The following is a 20,799-nucleotide window of genomic DNA, read 5'->3' as shown; positions in this document are numbered from 1 at the left end:
TTGGCAAAACCGGTTGTCAAAATGGTGCTTGTAAACAACCAGTTATTAAATTATTTGAATCCCACCACTGGAACCGGTTGTTAAATTATTTGAATCCCACCACTGGGGGGGGGGGGTATCAAGTTGCCCAGTGGTTGTTCGCTGGCTTGGGCCCAATGGATCCTCCTTCAAAGGCTAAAACAACCCCAGAAAGAGCCCTGCCCGTCCCCCTCCTTTTTGCTGACAGAAACCAAGTTTAGAATTCTGACTAGACTGTGTGATAGCCTAGCAACAGCCACTGAGGGCCTGTTTCAGGTTTTTCAAAAGTTCTGTCTTGTCTGTTCAGGAATCCAATCTCCATATTTAAGTACCTTCAGATTAGGCTAGGTGCGCATGTGTGTGTGTATTTTATAAATATATTATATTGAAATATGGGTTTTTTTTGCTATATTATACATTCTCTTATACTTCAATGACTGTGTTTTGCAGGAAAATCCATAGAACAAAATGAGATCAATAACCATGGTTAACAGTGTTCACAATGCCCTAATCTCTTTTTTTATGTACAGTGACGTTATGTATACAGCAGTGCTGCCTGTTCTCTCATGCTTCAGATTTTCTGAACAATTTCTTATTAAATGCAAATGGATAAATGGATAAATTAAATGTTACATTAAGTAACTATCTATTTTCCCTCTTTCATAGATTTAAGACCTTTCACAGCATACCCATTTCTCCTCACTTCTTGCACAGTTGTTGGTTGTACAAACAGTTCCCAGGTCACCTTGCTTACAGCACAACTTCCACCGGCTCATGTAGAGGCACCAGTCCTGACAATTTTGGATTCTGGAACAATCTACGCACAGTTAAGTGCATACTTTCTCTTTTTCCAGTAGTTCCAGGGTAGAACAGTCTTGGCTAACTTTATAGTTTTTCTCTTTGGTAACCAGGTAGTGTCAACTTACATGTATTTCTAAAAAGAAGCAAGTGACAGATTAGGCTATAAAATGGTTAATTTGAAATGGTGCTGTTAGCCAGAGCAGGAGCACCAAAGTGTTAACCAGAGTGCCACCTGATTGGCTGGCTGAAATGCAGTAGCCAGGAGCCACAGATAGGGTGTGCTGGCTGATATAAAAAGCAGGAAAAGCTTGTCAGAAGGGAGTGGGTAGTTTGGAAAGGTTTTGAAAGCAGCTTGAAAGCTTGTGTAACACACAAATCGTGCCAGTTCTCAGATTCAGTCAGGGGAGATCGTGTCTAAGGGCAGAGAGAGCCAGAGACAAAGGGAGAAACTGCTAAGGGGGGCCTGTATTCTCAAAGAGATAGACTGAGAGGAAAGAGCTTTGCTTCCACAAAAGGCTAGGGGGCCTGGTGGTGGTGGAAAACAAGAGGGAAACTGAATTCACAAGAAACACTCCTAAAATCACACAGAGGGCTTGCCTATTGTCTCATGAGGAGACACACCCAGATATGGAACTGAAGATTTTCTGAGTATGTTTAGCTTAACTGGCAGAGTTTGGTGAAACCCCAGAGTTTAATCTGTCCCAAGCCATTGTGATACCTTTTGGAGTTTAAAGGTGGGAGTTTTAGGAAAGTGTTCAGAACAGTGTGGAAAAGGTTTATCCTAAACTGAGACACATGCATGTGTATGAAACAATATGTGCAGTAATCTGTAAAATGAAACAGCCATCTTTAAGTGAAGCAAAATCCTTGTAACTGAACCAGCCATTTAAAAGAAACTGCCTTTGCTCTGTAACCTTTAAGAAATACTTGCCTAAAGAAACCACTAACGCTTAAGTATGTCTCTGTAGCAACAACCTGAGAAGAAACGCTTGTTAAACAAAACTTAGTTTTGGGTTTTATTTTTACCTTTTAAAAGCTTCGCTACATTCCATAATATTTTTACCTCAGAAATGGTGGCAGCAGACATTTTGTTTTCCCTGACAGGATTTTTGTTTAAAAAGGCCTGTGTGTGTGTGCGCGCGCGAGTGAGGGGAGTGCCTAGGCCAGGAGTCTGCATGGGAATTGTAGTCCATGAACATCTGAAGAGCCACAGGTTGCAGACCCCTGGCTTGGTCAAAGTCAGCTGTCAAACAACCACCCTCCAGCAACACATATCTGTCCCTGCTGGGCCTCTGTTTCTCTTCAGGCAGTGGGTGTTTCTCTTCAGAGAGTGGGTGTTATAAGATGCTTCTCAAAACTTTCAGTTTGGCCAGCCTGGATTATCACAAAGCAAGATATTGGCAGAATTTTATAACAGACTCTCTCATATTGTAGCTAATCCTTTTTTATTTTCTGGGTAGTAGTGTATGCTGTACAGAGAGCACTTTGTTTTTAAATGAATAAACCTAAACACAGCAGTAAATCTGAGTTCTTTGGCTTGTCCTTGTTTAGAAACAAGAAAGTGCTAACATAGTTTTGGTGCCTTAAAGATTGTAATCAAAATGCTTGTAAAGGGGAACAAGAGATCTTTCAGAGAATATCGCTCATTCCTTAAGAGGGGCTGATAGACTCTTCAGCCTTCAGAAGCTGGCCCTGTATTGAGGACAGTCACTTTTCTTTTTTGCTGATGTTGCCATTGGCTTGTCTACAGATGACTCAGGTTCATGGAAGACTCACCCTGTGGTTTGGCTCTAATCCTGTTGAAGTGTATTATGGAAGATATAGTGGCTTTATACAGAATGTAAGCTACTGAACTATATGTTTAGAATTTTTAGAATGCAAGGCTTCTCTACCTTCCAGCACTGTTTCAGTCCAGTACCAATAGAAGAAATTTGAGCTTGTGAATTTGTGTAATCAGTGGTGTTGGCATCAGTCCACCTACCTGAGGATTTTAAATCCTGAACCAGAGGGTATAGTTTTGTTTCATTTTCTTTGCTTTTGTTTTTTGACGTACCTCTGTTAATAGTTATCACAAAACAGGATAGTTATAGTTATTCCTTCCACATCATGACTTTCCCCATTGTGGTTTTGATGTGTTGCTGGTCAGCATAAGAAATCAAATGGGAAGTTTTGGGGAATTTTGCAGAAGCCGCATATGGCATGCAAAAGCCAGCAGACAACACAAAAAAAAATTAGAAACTCAGAAATGCATTTATATATATGTATGTATGTATAGACTGTTAAGGATATTTTACCAAAGGATTTTAAGGACTGTTAAGGATTTTTACCTTATAGACTGTTAAGGATATTTTACCAAATATCTTACTGTTCTGTTAATGGTCCATTGCCATGGCAATGGGAATTTTATTAAGCGTTAGGGATGGGTATTTGGTATCCTGGGTTCAGTCTGGGAGTCTTCAGAAGCTCCTCCTCTTAATGTCATCTGTAAGATGACCCTGCCTGACTGATCCCAGTAACACTGCCTCATAAGCCAAATTCCAGAGGACACAAATATTGTATTGTTTTATGCAAAAATTCCTAGTGAGTTCAATCAGGGATAGAGTTTGTGACATAGAATTAAATTTATTATGATTAAATGCACAGAAGTGATTAGTTTAGTGGCTCTATGAACCTTTGATTATCACTTGCCAACCTAATTTCCATTTTGTCTTTATGCAATCAGTGTAACCTACATATGGCCATAACCTCAGTGCGAAGCTTGGCACAGGAAAAAATGTGCTTGTGATAAAATCAGTATGTAGCTTTTTCTTTGAAGATACTGTCACAATCATTTGGGTCCCAAGAATAAAAATTACATTTAATGGGATTTTTGGAAATTCATGTATACTTATCATTATTTCCTCCCTGATGTTTTTGTGACTTGATGGATTTCATTCTTTCAATATTTACCATCAGGTTGAGAAACTTTTTAAATACAATGTGTTGCTTTTAATTCCAGGTGGAAAGAGCCAGAGGAATTGAATGGAATTCTACAAGGCTACATTCTGTACATTGCTAACAAAAAGAAAAATGCTACCGTTTGGAATCTTATCTATAACAGTACGGATCTTTCTAAAGACTATACCATACAACATCTTTCCCCGGGTACTGAATACCTCATTAAACTAGCAGTAAGTTGCAAAATAATAACAATAATGCAACAGTTGATAAGAGCTGAGTACATAATATCCTAATTATATTTCCTTTTGGTCATTGAGAGATGTGTTAAAATGTGTGTAACATTATATTTTCTTATGACACTTTTGTGGGGAGAGATAAGGATGGGCACAATTCTCAGTTTCCCAAAACTCAGGACCAGGCCACAGAACCTAGAGTGACTTCCTCCATTCACTGCATCTGGGCTCTGATGGCAAGTGGAGGATGTCTTGTCATCCACTCATTGTAACCATACAGGAGAGACCTACCTGAATCTAAGGCTCATTCCACACATGCAGAATAATGCACTTTCAAACTGCTTACAGTGCTCTTTGAAGCTGTGCAGAATAGCAAAATCCACTTGCAAACAGTTGTGAAAGTGGTTTGAAAACGCATTATTTTGCGTGTGCAGAAGGGGCCTAAGTCCCTGTGCATTGCAAGAACTTTTGGCCCAGCACTGATGTAGAGAGACAGCACTTACTTATACTCCATTTGAACATTAAAAACGAAACTTTTAGCCTTCAGATGAGGATGCAGAGTAACCTGCTTAAAGGGACAAGTTTTTTAAAAAACTTCTTTTTTCTGAACAGAAGCGCCTTTTTTTCAGAGTAATTTGGAAACACCTACATTTTGGGGGGGATGATCCACTTAGTCAATTGAATCTTTCTATTCCATCCAACCTCCATCTGAACCCATGAAAATAAATCAATTTTTTTTAAGGGAGGACACTTAACGTAGATCTGGAAGGCTGTCTACTTAATTTTGTGCCAAAGTCCTTGCTGTTCCCAGGTAAACATCATAAGAACATAAGAACATAAGAACAAGCCAGCTGGATCAGACCAAACTCCATCTAGTCCAGCTCTCTGCTACTCGCAGTGGCCCACCAGGTGCCTTTGGGAGCTCATCCTCAAGGAAGCAGCTAGGTACCTGTTCATTTTCAAGCATGCTAGAGGGAGGATGAGTAAAGATAACCAGGTGAACTATGCTATCTGCAAGAACGACCTTTCTAGGAGATCCAATTAGTCTTGTGTCTGGAAAAATGCAAGCACGTTCCTCTGTATCCAGGGACATGTAGGATGGGGATTGTCAGGAGAAAATTCAGTATGCTGAACAGTGGGTAGAGAAAAGTCACAACAACAACAAAAATTGAATAATCCCTGGAGTAAAACTTCAGAATTGCAGTCAGAAGTAGATAATGTGGCAATTTGTAGGATGATTTGGGAGAATAAGTCTAGTCATATTTAGATGCCCTGTTTCAACTGTTATCCCATGTAACTAGTTGCAGCAGTAACTGAATGGAGCTGTTCATTTGGATGCACATCCAATTTATGCCAATAGCACATGGTCCAGCAGTTAGCAGGTATACAGAAGCCTTTTTTTTGGCATGCAGGTCTCCTTATTTGGATTTGTATGAGCATTTACACTAGAGGGTTCAAAATACTTCACATAAATTATTTTTGCAAACATTATTCTTTCTACAAATATACATGGTATATGTGTGCTTCTCAACTCTGTAGATGCTTATAGGCAACTGGAGCTGATTTTTCATGTAATAAAAGGGGTGTTTATTGCAAGCTAGCAGCACTTAAAAATGTCTTTTAAATGTCATTGCTATTCTTTTGTGCAGTCATTTTCTTTTCTTTTTTTTGATTACTGAACAGTTTAAGTTTTATGGTACAACTGAAAATATCTTGAATATAAACATGAGATTGTCCCTGTTTGTTTTAAACACTCTCATCATTTTATAGTAATATCTATATAAGGATAAATGCTTTGATAAATGCCATAGAAAAATATTCTGCTCTTGATTATGAATACATTTACATTTATGTGTAGACACTCGTTATGGATTCATTTTGCTCAACCTGCTCTTGAATGCTTCAAATATTATACCACATTATTCCACAAAAAGGTTCATATATCCTTTAAGTCACAATAAAGGTCTGACTACAGCCCACCAAAGCAAAGGCATTCATCAAACTAATTTGGAATGAACTGGAATCCATGTTGGCAGAATTTGTCCATTGTATGTTTTTGAATGGTAAATTGTAAATTATTGGGTTCATTAGAGATATGAATAAGCACCAAAATGTAGATTCAGAAAAAGGAGCCTTTAAATTCAGAATTCAGAAAATCCAGAATTTTTGGAATATCCAAAACTTGTTTTAAGTCTATAGGAATATCCATTGTCTACTTTTTGCAACAAAATTTGAGTTCAGTAATGCCTTAGAGACTGTCCAGACCCCACTGCTCATCCAGGCAAAGTCTTGGACTTGGATGGAGCAGCCAGCTGCACTGAGCACACCCAACCAACCCTTGCCTGCTCTGACAAGCTGAGAAGGCTGACTGGAAAGGTCCCATTCTTAAGCGACACATAGCAGGTTGGATCTGGCAGGACATTACATGCCTCCCCTGGCTGACTGCCAAAAGTCCCAGTGGCCAAAGAACCCCTACCCCTGCTCTAGACCACCTTACCCAGGAGGAAGCAGATGACAAATTTGGAGTAGGAACTTCTACCTCCCCTCCCCTGGCAACAATGGCACCTGTGGACCAACAGGCTGCTGGCCCTGGGCCCAGGTCTGGACTGAGGATGAGTATCCAGAAGAGGAGAGGGAAGGGGGAGAGAACTACTACCTTTAATTCCAGAGTTCCATGGAAGAATCCAGGAAGAAGTCAGGAGGTCAGCCATGAGAAGTGTAAAGAGGGTCCACTGCTTTCCCACTAACCTCAAGGGAAGGGGCAATCAAGAATCAGAGGACTTAGAGACACAAGAAGCAGGTGTGGGGGACAGTGGCTACTGGGGCAGTTAAGAGACACAGAAAAAAGATAAAAGGGAGAATTCAAAATCCTGATGAGAAGGAAAAAGAGGCACACCAGACAGGAAGAAGTCAGGTGGAAGCCTAAGGCTGCCAACGCTGAAGAAACTTGACTCCAGCTGTTGGGCTTTCACTGAGGTAGCCTCAAGGCTGGCAAACCCAGAAGGGGGAAGGAGAGCACAGGGGACCAGGGCCTAGGAAGAGACTGGTAGAGACCAACAAGATTTTAGGGATATAAGTTTTCAGACTGACAGGAAGATAGCTGATTCCTTTGAAATGTAGTGTTGAAGGTGAGTTTCACAGATACTATGGATTACCAAAAGGACTAATAAGTGGGTTCTTGATCAAGTCTTAACTGCCTCTAGATGCTAAAGTTACTAAACAGAGACTATTTTCATATAATGAGAAGACAAGACTCACTGGAAAAGACAGAATGCTAGGAAAAGTTGAAGAAGATCCAATAAAAATGAATTGACTATATAAAGATTGCAACAGCCATTTCTAAGCAAAACCTGAGCAAGACTGTTAATCAGGGACATAGGTAGATTTTTTATGGGGGGCTTCAGGGGGGCACGCCCCCACCCACCCCTGGAGGTGTGGCCATGGCACGCCTCACCAAGCCCCACCCCTGGCCTCAGTGCTTATAAAAGCAGCTCTCCGAGGCCAGGGTCGGCAGACTCCCCTGCCCCGCCATCCCCACCAACTGGGCTCGCAGCCGGCAGCCCCTTGTGCCCTTCCATCTGGGCAGAGGCGTAGCTAAGAAAAATGGAACCTGGTGCCTGGAGTTTTGCGCCCCCCCCCCACATGGACGGCCGCTGTGATGCTGGTATCCACCCCCAAACAGGATCACTTTCAATGGTGTTTAAACTAGAGAGCCCAAATTCTCCTTTTAAATTCACCTTAAAGGGAGAATCTGAGGTCCCCAGTTAAAACAACATTGAAAGTGATGCTGTTTTGGGGTGGATTATCCCCCACCCTGAAACAGCATCACTTTCAATGTTGTTTTAACTGGGGACCTCAGATTCTCCCTTTAAATCCATGCCGAAGGGGGTTGATTTAAAAGGATAATATGGGGAAATTTGGGGAGTGCCTGATATCAGGGGTGCAATTGTTAAGCTAGCAGCACCAAACTTTCAGGGTATGGGTGCTGTGTGGTTTCCGGGCTGTATGGCTGTGTTCTAGCAGCATTCTCTCCTGACGTTTCGCCTGCATCTGTGGCTGGCATCTTCAGAGGATCTTTCAGGGTATCTTTAGGAGACTTTCCTAATGATACCACCCAGGTTTGGTGAAGTTTGGTTCAGGGGGTCCAAAGTTATGGACCCTCAAAAGTGTAGCCCCATCTTCTATTAGCTCCCTTTGGAAACAATGGGGGATGGGGGCACTCCCTTTGAAAGTCCATAGCTTTGGACCCCCTTGACCAAACTTCACAAAACCTGGGTGGTATCAGTAAGAGATTTTCTTGATAATACCACCCAGGCTTGGTGAAGTTTGGTTCAGGATGTCCAAAGTTATAGACCCTCAAGGGTGTAGCTCCCATCTTCTATTAGCTCCCATTGGAAACAATGGGAATGGGGCACCGACTTTGGGAGTCCATAACTTTGGACCCCCTGAACCAAGCCTCATCAAACATGTGTGGTGTCATCAGGAGGGTCTCTTGAAAAATCCCTGAAATTTCTGTGCTGCTAGCCTAAAAACTGTGCCCCCTGCAGTTCAAAAACCAAAAAATACAAAAAACACAAAAAACCCACAAACTTGGGGCGGAGCTTCAGACACGTAATGGGGTTTTTTTGAACCCAAGAACCCCCCACCCTTACCTACGTCCTTGCTGTTAATAATAGGATATTTTGAAGGACATTGATTTATAGAAGTTACTTGATGGTACTTAACATACACATGTAACATACACATTTGGTATTGACCTTCAAAGCCATTCGCAGCCTTGGCCCTGCTTATCTGAGGGACTGTCTCTCCCTATATTGCCTCCTTTTCTGAGGCCCCTCCTCCTTCATCGGAGGCTTGATGGGACCTACTTGGTTGATCCCCCCTTGGCTCCCAAGGCTGATCAGTCGGGCTGGCCTCTACAAGGAGACCCAGGGCCTTTTACGGGCTCTGGCCTCCCTACCTGGTGGGAGACAGGCTTCCTAGGGTGAGATCAGGGGTCCCATGCCCAGGACTTTCCCACAAAGTTCTCAAGTGAGGGCCTGTAAAATGGACCTTGTTCCACAGTGGGCAGGCAATTTTAAGGCAGCTCAGTGGGATGAGGTCAACTCTGCCATAAGAACATCTGGCCTCCCGTGGGTGTATGAAAGGGGGAGGGAGGGGTTGAAGCCATCTGTAGTCTTGCTATTTTATGTATTATTTATGTAAATTATATATTATGATGTTTTAAATTGTTTTCTTATTGATGGACACTGCCCTGAGCCTTTGGGGAGGGCGGTATATAAATATAATAAATAAATAAATAAATAAATAAATAAGAGTCACAATTCCCTTTGTCAGAGCTGATGAAGAGAGCTTTGACTTTTGAAAGTTATATCCTGAAAATTTTGTTGATCTCTAAGGTGCTACTGAACTCATGTTTAGCTGTTCTACTGCATACCAGTATGGCTAGCCTCTGAAATTCCACTTTTACAAGGTTTTCTCAGCACTGTTACTGCAATTTTGGCATGAACCCCAAATGGTGCAAATGCCACCAGGGTTGCATTGGACATGGCATAGTTGAGGACAGCTGATTCTTATGAATGGACAAATACCCAGGCATCATGGTCAGGCAGACTAGAGGAGCAGTGAGGGAGCACAGTGCTGAAATTTACTTTGGAATTCACTAATACCTAGTTCCCAATTATGGAGAAATGCACTTTCAATTTTAACACCACTGGTCCTCTTAACCAATGCCCCTGCCTCCATCCCTTCAAGTGGTGCTTTGAGAGCTGTAAGGTCTTGTGAATGGTATCAGTCCTCTCTCTCTCTCTCTCTCTCTGTGTGTGTGTGTGTGTGTGTGTTTGTTTGTTTGTTTGTTTGTTGATTTCGTTTGCACCCTTTTCCCCCAAAGGGGACTGAAAATGGCTCATATAATTCTCCTTTTCTGTGTTTTATCCTCAGTAATCCTGTGAGGTAGTTTAGGATGAGTGTGTATGATGGGCTCAAGATGTCCCTGTAAACTTCTACGGCAGAGTGGGAATGTGTTGTTGGGTTTCCGAACCTGGGAATGCAGTGGGGATTGAAAGGGGCTTACATTGGTTTCTCTTGCTCAGAAGTAGACCCCTGTTTACCAATGAAGTTCTTTTTTGCTTGGTGATAAAGTTACAGTGTAAAAAAAAGGTTAGCTGGGTTTCTCTGTAGGGTGGAAAACAGTAAGAAAACAGTAAGACTGAATGTTAGGAGGTTGCCTTTTGCAGGCTTCCCTGGCCGCTATAGTTCACTGATCTTGATGTTAAAATCTTTCAGATTTTCCCACTAGAAAACATTAAAAAAACACCATTAGCAGACTTTGCAGGATCCAATTCTTGACTGAAAACATTAATACCATAGAATATACTTAAAACTACCCTAGTGTCAGATTGCTAGTCTTCACCCTTCGTTCGTTTCATTCTGTTTTTGCTCTGCCATTTTTGCTGACTTTTCAAAATATTATAGTGCTGATTTTGTGACTTGTGGTTTCAATTAGAGGTTTTAAAGTTCTGTGTTCATGTCTTTTTATGGTTTTCATTGGAAACCACTTCAAAAGCCTATGGTTATGGGGCAGAATAGGGTCCCTCCTCCCCATTTTAAATAAACAAGTAAATAAGTATGATTACTATCTCTTTAAAGATATAAAAAGCTGATTATTATAGCTGGGAGAGCAGACTGTATTGTTGGGACTTACTTCATTTTTTTAAGTGTCTTGAGCTACAAGTAAAAAAAAAGCTCTTTCTCTTGCTGATGCTAAAAGGAAAGGCCAGTTGAAATTTGAAATTGTCTGAATCATCTGTTATTGAATGTTTTCCATTTTAACATACCGATTTTAATGAGTTGTGATCTTAGCCTATTTTATATATGGCAATAAAGGTATATATGCCAAAAAAGGTGGCTCAATGGGTGGAGCTAGCCACAAAATGGCAGCTTGTACAAAATTATAGTATTTCAGAGCAGTTCTGCAGTATTCAGGTAGGAAGTCTTCCTCTCCTGTTTTCTGAAATTAACCTCCTTCTCTACTTGTTATTTGTGCTGAAAGGGAAAATATGCAGTTACCACTACATTCTCCCTAGAAGAAGCAAATAGCAACTTTTATTTGGGGGGGGGGAGCCAATATCACTCCTTTCCTATCCCTATCAAGGTTGCATGTGTGCATGCATGAAGCTAGAGGAAGAGAGGCAGATGGGAAGGGGACCGAAGCTATCCTTTTTCCCATACAGATCAAAGGTGTATGTTTGTGCCCCCTTCTCCTTTGCATAAAAGAGAAAGACAAGACAAACGCCTGCAATATCTTTAAAAGGACAATAAGCAAATCAATACATTAGCACTGGAGGAGAGCTACAGAGCTACTTTTAATTGTTTGAAGAATGGCCGGTCATTCCTGAGTAAGTTTATGTGCACCGTGGAACTTTAAACAATCTTACTATGTGGAGAAAAGAATTTACCCTCCTCCTTCCTCTCGCAGCTTCTGAGTGTGAATATTCTACCTTGCCTGTTGGCAGGATATTACAAACAACTGGCTTAACTGGTATCCCATATACCAGGGGTAGGGAACCTGCGGCTCTCCAGACGTTCAGGAACTACAATTCCCATCAGCCCCTAACAGTATGGCCAATTGGCCATGCTGACAGAGGCTGATGGGAATTGTAGTTCCTGAACATCTGGAGAGCCGCAGGTTCCCTACCCCTGCCATATACTATTGCTCTCTGGATATACATCCAGAGTACATCTTGGATATACATCCAGAGTACATCTTGGATATACATCCAGAGTACACATCTGGATATACATCCAGATATACATCCAGAGTACATCCAGAGTACACAGTAGAGTGTACTGTCAAAAGAATAATAATAAGTGGTTTCTAGATTAAATCAAGCGTAAATTGTCCCTAGAAGCTAAAATGACTAAACTGAGGCAGTCATAATTTGGTTACATATTGAGAAGAGTCACTAGAAAAGACAATAATGCTAGGAAAAGTTGATGATATCAGGAAAAGATGAAGACCCAATATGAAATGGATTGATGCTATAAAGAAAGCCACAGCTCTCAGTTTGCAAAACTTGGCATGTTGCTGTTTTAGGATATTTTGGAGGGCATTGTTTCATAGGGTTGCCATGAGCTAGAAGTGACTTGACATTTAACAAGCACAGATGGCATAGATAGATACAAAACCAGAACAGGATGAACATATCAGCCTACTGCAAGGACTAGATAGGAACACTAGCACCATGGTTATGATGGTGCCTGAGGGTTATACAGCCACACGGCTCCCCAACACAGGCATCGGTGTCTTTGTATCAGGATAAATGCCCTTTATCCTGGCACAAATGGCATTCATGCTGGTGCCAGGATCATGCCATCTTCTGAGCGATTTGCCCCCATTCAGGATTGTACTCTGAGAGCAACATGAAATATCAGATCAGTCCTTCTCTGACACAGATCTGCTTAAGATGGCGAACTATAGCTAACTTTTATTAAAATTAAAATGTAATACAATTTTATCAAATGTATAAAAAATGGATGTGACTGAGCATCATGATGCAATTTGAGCTTGATTCTGATTAGGAAATTAAATTTGGGGTATAGTAGTAGTTTTTTTAAAAATGTTTTTTATCACCATGCTGATTTCAGCATTTTCGTCAACAAATCAGATACTTGAAAACTGAACATGAATATGAATTATTCTGTTTTTTAAAAATAATAGGAGTTCTGAGACACCTTTTAAGTTATTTCTGTCAGAATTGTGCTGAGTTTCACCAACATCCTTCTGTGCTGTACATAAGGTTGCCAACCACCAGATAGTGGCTAAAGATCCCCTTGGATTTTCCCTTTGAGAAAAAGACTCATTTTGAAGGCAGTATCTATGGCCGTTTCCGCACGGGCGGAATATGGTGGCCTGGGGACGGCAAAAACGCCGTCCCCAGGCCGCCATTCGCACAGGGGGCGCAGCTGCTTGGAAGCCGCGCCGCCCTCACGCCGCCCGCCCAGCCAGCCGGGTCGAGCGTTTTCAGAGTCGCGGCTTGGGAAGCAGGCTAGACTTTCCTGAAAATGCTTACCGGCTGCTTCCCCACTCCCTGCCTGCTCAGTTCCGCGCTCTCCGGCCCTCTGGAGCGTACACCGGGGCCTTTTCGGGGATCCCACGCCCCCCCTGCTCTGGCGACAATCAAGCAGGCTGAGTCCCCAGGCGCTCGGGAGAGTCGTCCCTGAGCCCGGCGATGTGCGGGAAGCGCCGATGAGGCCTGAGCAGAGTGAGTCGACCGGAGCTTGACGGGCGCCCAGCAAGCGCCGTCTTCCTTGTTCTTTTCTGGGACCGTCCATGCTGTGGGATTCGGTCCAAATAGCGATCATCGGATCCGACTCCAGGTTAAATGCCGCATCTAACCCCTTCCGCCTCCGTGCGGAAAGGGCCTATGTCATTATACCCCACTTAATTCCCACCCCAAAGCCTCCCATCTCCAGACTCTGTCCCCCCAAATCTCCAGAACTTCCTGGAGCTGAAATGCTATTCACCATCAAGGAAGTAACTATCCCATAATCCCCTGGCCATATGTCTGATAGGTGACTGGCTTAGGCAAACTTCCATCATCATCAATAGATGCCTCAAGGTGCTTATCAAGGTCTATTACCTATCTAATTTTTAGATTAAAAATTATCTATTTATTTGAACACTGTAAGAAGTACATAAGTAAAACAAATAAAAGCTGTGGTGTGTACACTGTTTCTGAGCCTATATATTAAAATCTTCACCTTGCTTACTACCATGTTGATAGTTCTGTTTTCAAATGTCAGTTTCTTATTTCCAAGATGGCAAAAATTAAGATATACTTAGATAATTACTTCCATCTCTTTCACTGAACATATTTCTGCATCTTGTTATAACAGAGTGGCATGCATTTTTTTCAATTTAATAAATATACTCAAAAGTAACTTTTAAGTGTTTAAATCACATAGTAGTAAAAAATAGCTTACTTTGTATTGACTGAAGGCCATTCTTAAAGTAACAAAGCAAATGTATATTACATAAAAGAATGAGTCCTCCCATTTTTCAACAAAAATGTGTTTTTTTTTCTTTCAAAAGAAAAGGAAACTTTTCTTCCACTGCTTCAGAATTTCCAGACCTTCTTTTTACATCTCTGTCATGGGCAGCTTGATCCAGATTTGGGGGTGGGAGGCAGACTTACCATAGAAGACCCTGTGGCCCTGTGCCAACAGGGGTGCCCTCCCCACTGCTGCAAGTGACAGATACATGGTCATAGGGGCAAAATAAGCATGGGCATGGTGGCCACACAGCTCAAATGTGCCCAACCCAGAAGCTACCACCATTCTTCTCACCTGCCAGTGCAGAAAGCTTAATTGGCATGGATAGGGCAGTTCTGAGAGTTTGCAAGGGGGTGGAACCAACTGTAGTTGGCTTCCACTGCCCCTCTAGTCCACATACACTGGTGGAGCAGGGCTCAGATGTATTCTTATTTTTCATGGTGTACGCCCATTTTCCCCTATGGGGGATTGTAGCCAACTGGGGTTTTCTGGTTTTGTTTTGGGCTTCCAACACTGTGGGGAAGCTCTTTGGAGGTGGCAGAGCAGTGCTGCAGTGGTGCTGCGTCCTGCTACTCAAGGGATCTGGATTGTGCTGTTAATTAGACAATATATTTATTTGCCTGTAAATTAAAGATAACCAACAGGTCCCCAAAAGAATGTTCAAGCAAGACAGACAGACAGAAAACATTCTTAAAAATTTACCACCTACCATTTTTCTGCCTAATTTCTTTACATAACAATCTGTTAGAAAAAGCCTTCACATTCCCTCCTTGACTTCTGTGGCAAATCCTTTTTCTCTGATCCCTGCATATCTTTTGAGGAGAAAGGGTAGCAGAGGGGTGGAATGTGCTCTTTGGGGAGATTGCCCCTAGCAAAGAGTCTTGTTCTTTGTCATAATTTTCTTGGCTTTGGGTAATGGAAAATTATTTCCCACCAGTTCAAACAAGCAAAAGTTCTGTGAAGAGATCGCATTTATTTTATTTTAGATCTTAAAATATAAAATCAATATAAAATCTTTACAAATTCCCCTTGATTACTGGCTCTTTTGATTTGGCATCTCTTGAGGACACATTTATATGTTCTGCTTTATTGCTCTGTACTTTCGTTTAAGGCCTGCACTGGAGGTGGATGTACGATAAGTGAAACTGCCTCAGCAATAACAACTGAGAGTACACCAGAAGGCGTTTCTGCTCCTAAAGTCCAGTCCTATTCTTCTGACTCTTTTAACATCTCATGGACTAAGCCAGAGTACCCGAATGGTAAGTGAACTCTTTTAGCCTCAAGTTAAAAAGATGATTAGTAAAGGTAAATTAATATTCTAAATGGCAGCTTATATGTGGTGCTTAATTTTTAATGATCATTTTAGCGCATAAAATACCTGAGATAGTATCATTGTAGCTGAGAGACTGAAGTTTTCAGCTTAGCTTTGCTGTTTTGGTAGCTCAAAAGTGCTCCCTTTTGATGGTTCTCGTGTACTGCATTCTTTTGCTTAATGCTTTCTGAAACAACGGAATTGAAGGATTGTCTCTGACACTACAACAGTGCATCTCTTAATGAAGCCATGCTTTTCTTACAACTTTTATTACTGTTTGGTCTTTTAGAGATATTTGTTACTTCCTCTTGAATTTTTACTTTTAAAAGTTTCTTAATATTTAGGTGACTATGATTAGGAATTACAGATCTGCATGTTGTGGCCACATTATTTTACTAGCTGTGCCACACTAGTACTTGCCATTTCAGTATAGTATCAGAGGGGCAGTATAGTATCAAAGGAGTCAGTAGATAGAAAATTGGACAAACTGGGGAAATCTGGGATCATATTTTTATTCATGAAGCTAACTAGGTTCTTGGAGCATTCCTTAACTGCCTCACAAGGTTGTTGTGGGTGAGGGATGGTCTCCTAGTTTTTTTCATTCTATTCTACTTGAAGGAAGAATGGAATAAAAATGTAATGATGTCACAGTGTCTCAATGGTGCAAAAAGTTGTACCTGCTGAAATCCTTGCTTCTATTAGTTTATTTGAAATGTTTATCACACCTTTCAGCAAGTGGCTTCAAAAATGGCTTCTGGAGCCGCTTAAAAACTGTCTCTGTACCTGTGGCTTTATTAAGCAGCCAGATAATGCTAAAATTTTAACAAGTGTTTTCTGGCACAGAGATCAGTGGCAGGGGTCTCTTGGTTTGCAACATTTCCCATGTCAAGCTGAAGCACAAGGTCAGTTTTAAACATTGGCAGCCCACGTTTGCCATGTATTACATATACTTTCTCCTACTTTTAAAATAACTTTTAAAATGAAAAAGTATAACATTTAATTTCACAGCATCTACCTGCATCTTTAGATCTCTAACAGAAAATGAAATCCAAATTAATCAGTCAAGTGGAGTGCAAATTGTTTTTACTATGTCTTTGATAGTCTAACAGCTAAAAATAACAGATATTATAATCTGTGAAGTTAATTTAAGTTTGCTGCTAGTCTGCCTTCTGCTTTCAAATGACATTGCACTGTTGATTATTTCAGAATAATTTGTAAGTAATTAGGAATTTTAACAAGACATATTTATTATCAGACTGGCACTGCCTGAATATATGACTATAACAGTTTTATACTGTTGTGTGTACATTTTTATGTGGAGACATAAAAATTTCTTTAAAGGAAATGGTATTCTCCTTACACTCTATAACTCCATACCCATTAATACATTAAGAAGAGATTTTTTTACATGTGATATTATGAATGTATTTTAATCTGTGTCTCTTGTGAACACTATTAATAGTACATTATAATAGAATGTACAGTCTAGTCAATAGTGATATAGGCACTGGAATAAGCCTTCCACTGCTTCCAATGTGGGATTAGAGTGTTGGACTAATATCTGGGAGATTCTGATTATTATTTAATAATGTTGTAGCATAAAACCCCAGTGACCATTACAGTAAATTCTATAATTGTTGGGAATTCTGTTACAATTCCTGTTTCTATGTGTCCATATAAATGAATATCTTCAATAGTCTGTACTTACCATCCTCTTACATTGAAACGCACGTATAATGGGATTTGTGACTCTCAAATCTACACAATCACCCTTAATCCATATGTAAGTATGTATGTATGTATGTATGTATGTATGTATGTATGTATGTATGGATGGATGGATGGATGGATGGATGGATGGATGGATGGATGGATGGATGGATGGATGGATGGATGGATGGATGGATGGATGGATGGATGGATGGATGGATGGATGGATGGATTGCCTGGATACAAAGGATCTTATATTTGTTGGGTTGTTGAGTTCCTTAGGCTCATTCCGCACACGCAAAATAATGCACTTTCAAGCTGCTTTCACAACTGTTTTTGCCATTCCGCACAGCTTCAAAGAGCCCTGAAAGCAGCTTGAAAGTGCATTATTCTGCGTGTGCGGAATGAGCCTTAGTCTTTGCACTTATTTGAACTGGCCTAGGACCACTCTTTACTTTTTAGAGCGATTTCCCATAAAATCCTTTGGGATTACCTGCTCTGCAGCAGAGATTCTTCCCTTTATAACTGGTTATGGATCTTGCTTGATCCTGAAACCATTGTGTGTACCTGTTACTCCCAAGTAGATTGTTCAACACCTTACAGCTCACTCAACAGTCTCCAAATGCTATCTGTTAGCTGTCTCCTTCAACTGTCAGCTCTCAACTGCCACACCTGCTATACTCTGTCTCACTAAAACAAAACACCAAAACTTTAATTTCATTTTTCACATGCTAGAATATCATTGTTTAGCATTCTCCATTTGAGTCTTAGTGTTTACCTGGTAATTTGTTTCATGTCAGGAACATCAATGGTATTATGAGATAGGACCTCATAGGAATATGTATACATATTGATGGATGACCTTGTGTGAATGAGGGGAAATTTGTCCAACATATTCATAACACCATTATTTCTGTATGCCTGGGTCTGGGCAGCTATTGCAAAAATGCTCAATAAGTTACCAGCATAAAATTAAGTATATATCAAACAGCAACTGCTTACTTCAGACAACATACTGGGACTTTCGACTGAAACTATACTCTTCAAAAGTACACAAAGACTGACAAGAAACTGGTTTCTATAATAATCACGTATGTTATGTAGTGCCCAAACAGAGTGGGTGTGATGTGCAGTTCATATGTCTGAGCTTTAAGTCAACTTTCACTTGGAAGGAGAAATAAAGTATTTGTGCCTTGAATTGGGAAGGCAATATTTAGCTTTACTGAAACCTCTAAACTTGCAAAATACAGTAGGTTTCCAAGGCTGATTTTTCATGGTCAAAATGCCCTGTTGTTAGCACAGAGACTACTCCAGAGCACCCAGGAGTTCTTCATGGCTCCAGGTGCTGCAGTGTGTCTGCCACGTTGTTGCCCCGGTGCCACCCCGCAGCACTGGCTTTGCTCCACGAATTTCAAAAACTACCAAATTTGAGGTTCTTCTGAAATACTCCTTTGTTGCTCCGGTGGCTGCCGCTGCCGAGAAAAATTCCACGGCAGCAGAACCAGGACCATTTTTCCCGCCTTGCCACTCTGGCCCGCCCCACCAATCAACAGGCTCCAAGAATCGGTGCCCTCCTCCTCTGCAGTGGAAAAAAACATGGAGGGAGAAACCTTGGTTTTTAGACAGAAAAGCGACATGTGCAGGCGCCACAAACGGGAGAGCAGCGATTCTCTCACACATGCAAGGAGTTTAGACAGAGGGGGGTTGGGGGATGATGATTTTCTTTCACATGCAAGGATTTTAGACAGGGGGGTGAGGACAGTGATTATCAGTGTCTGTTTTGCGTTCAGAGTCATTTAAAACTAAAATAGTGAAAGTGAGTGGGGGGAATGGGGGAGAAGATTCAGCTAGTTAGAACGTGGGAAGCAAAGGTTGTCCATGCATGCGTGAAAGACATTGCGGAAGAGTTTGCAGTTCAAATGGAGAAGCACCAGGCTCATGAAGGACAGTTGGGGCATAACATGCTAGCCCTTCCTCGAATCCCAGGAAGAACTGGGGAGCAGTGAAGAGTCAGAAGCAGGGCAAAAAGCGCTGCATCAGGTACACTCCCGGATCTACCATGGGGCATTTTGACTGTGAAAAATCAGCCCAAGTCCAGCAAACTAAACCTGGAGCCCATTCATTACATTCAAGTTCCTTTATGGACAGTCCTGTTGTACATTTTGCATTAAGTAACTAGCAAGTCAAGAAAATATTTAAAGGGCCACTAAATGTACAACTTCTGAATGTCAAAACCAAATACTTATTACGCCATCTTGGCCTTCCATGGGTACGGAAGGAAGTGGGTCCTTTTGCCATCTGTTGCTGTTACTGTTAATGGATTTTACTGAACTATTGTTATGGCTGTTTTACTATTTTTATTGTTTGCTGCCCTGAGCCCGGCTGGAGAGGGTGGGATATAAATTGAAAAAATGAATAAAATAAATTAACATCATCTCACATATAAAAGGCTCATAATAGCCTACCTCATACTTACAAAATGACACTCAGGCCCTTTCCGCACGGGCGTTTTATGGCGGCCTGGGGATGGAAAAAACGTTGTCCCCAGGGAGCCATTCGCACAGGGGGTGCAGCTGCCATGCGAGCTGGCGCCTAATTCCTCACGCCGCCTGGATCACCAAGGCGTTGGAAGTCGGCAAGTTTCCTAAACCTCGGGCTGGCAAGCTGCTTAGGTTTTACTGGAAACGCTATTTGGAGCCGCTTGCTGTGGGAATGGCAGCGGCTCTCCAGGCGCCTCCCCCCCACCTCCCACCCCTTCACTTACACTTCCAGTCTCCGGCTCCTCTGAAAGCGCTGTTGCTGTCGGTAGGCCTGGGGACACACCCCCTGCCTCCATGCGATGCTGGAAGCAGGCGCCAGGGCTGGGGGGGCGTGGTCTCCAGGCCCTCTCACACGCGACGCAAGGCCGGGAGGGCCACAGGGACACCCCTCGGGTCGATAATGGCTGGGCTACGGTTAGCGCTTCCACGGCACGAACCGGTCCTTAGGGGTTGGGTCGGCGCGGAATGCGCTGACCCAACCCCCATCGACGCCATGCAGAAACGACCTTAAAATACACAGAAGGGTCCAAGAGGATACTTTTTTGACCCTAATAAACAGACACATTTCAGCCAATTCGCCTTCCTCAGTGGTTAAAATTAATACATTAATGTAGTGGCAAACTTCCAGGCATAACAAATAACAGGCATAAGTCTCTTTTTTATGACTGAGACAAATTGTTGAAGAGTTGCTTAGATTGGCATCCAGATCTTTTACACAAAGTTATTTCCTCTTAAATTGTGTGCCAATCATGCCCAATTCTGCTAATGCAAAACCATATAATGCCTCAGTAATAGGAAATCCTTCTAGTTTGGAACAAATTGATTAGGTAAAGTGCACTCTTCAATGTTTTCTTGACGTTCTAGGTACTTAATTCTAGTTCTGTAGGGTTAAGTTTGTTCCACTCTTCTGTTTGTACGGTACATTTAGCAACCATGTGCAGATCATTGGGTGACTTTATATATCAAGGCAAAGGGATGGGGGTAGAGGAATCAGTAGACCACTTATGTTATATTTTATAAGTAGGAATTGCAGTAACATGGAATCTCTTTGTAATGTTAACTGTAACATCAATGGACATCTCTGTTGTCCTTTGTAGATTTTTTTTACATAGAACTAAGAAAATGGTACAGTGGTACACAGCTCTCACTTACTGCTCTCCTTTGAGTGTCAGGATCAAAGTGAAAGTAGTAG

General features: G+C 41.7%; 1 protein-coding gene across 1 annotated transcript in view; it reads left to right on the top strand.

The window, feature by feature from the left end:
• Positions 1-20,799, top strand: part of USH2A (usherin) — a 646,790-nt gene that overhangs the window by 305,495 nt on the left and 320,496 nt on the right. The window contains exons 32-34 of the mRNA XM_048504848.1: positions 685-844; positions 3,818-3,989; positions 15,157-15,304. Of these exons, the coding sequence (XP_048360805.1) occupies positions 685-844; positions 3,818-3,989; positions 15,157-15,304 (480 nt within the window). The remainder of the gene's footprint in view (positions 1-684; positions 845-3,817; positions 3,990-15,156; positions 15,305-20,799) is intronic.

The sequence above is a fragment of the Sphaerodactylus townsendi genome, linkage group LG01, assembly GCF_021028975.2.
Source record: "Sphaerodactylus townsendi isolate TG3544 linkage group LG01, MPM_Stown_v2.3, whole genome shotgun sequence".
Taxonomy (NCBI): Eukaryota; Metazoa; Chordata; class Lepidosauria; order Squamata; family Sphaerodactylidae; genus Sphaerodactylus; species Sphaerodactylus townsendi.
This window is presented reverse-complemented; position numbering and strand designations above follow the sequence as displayed.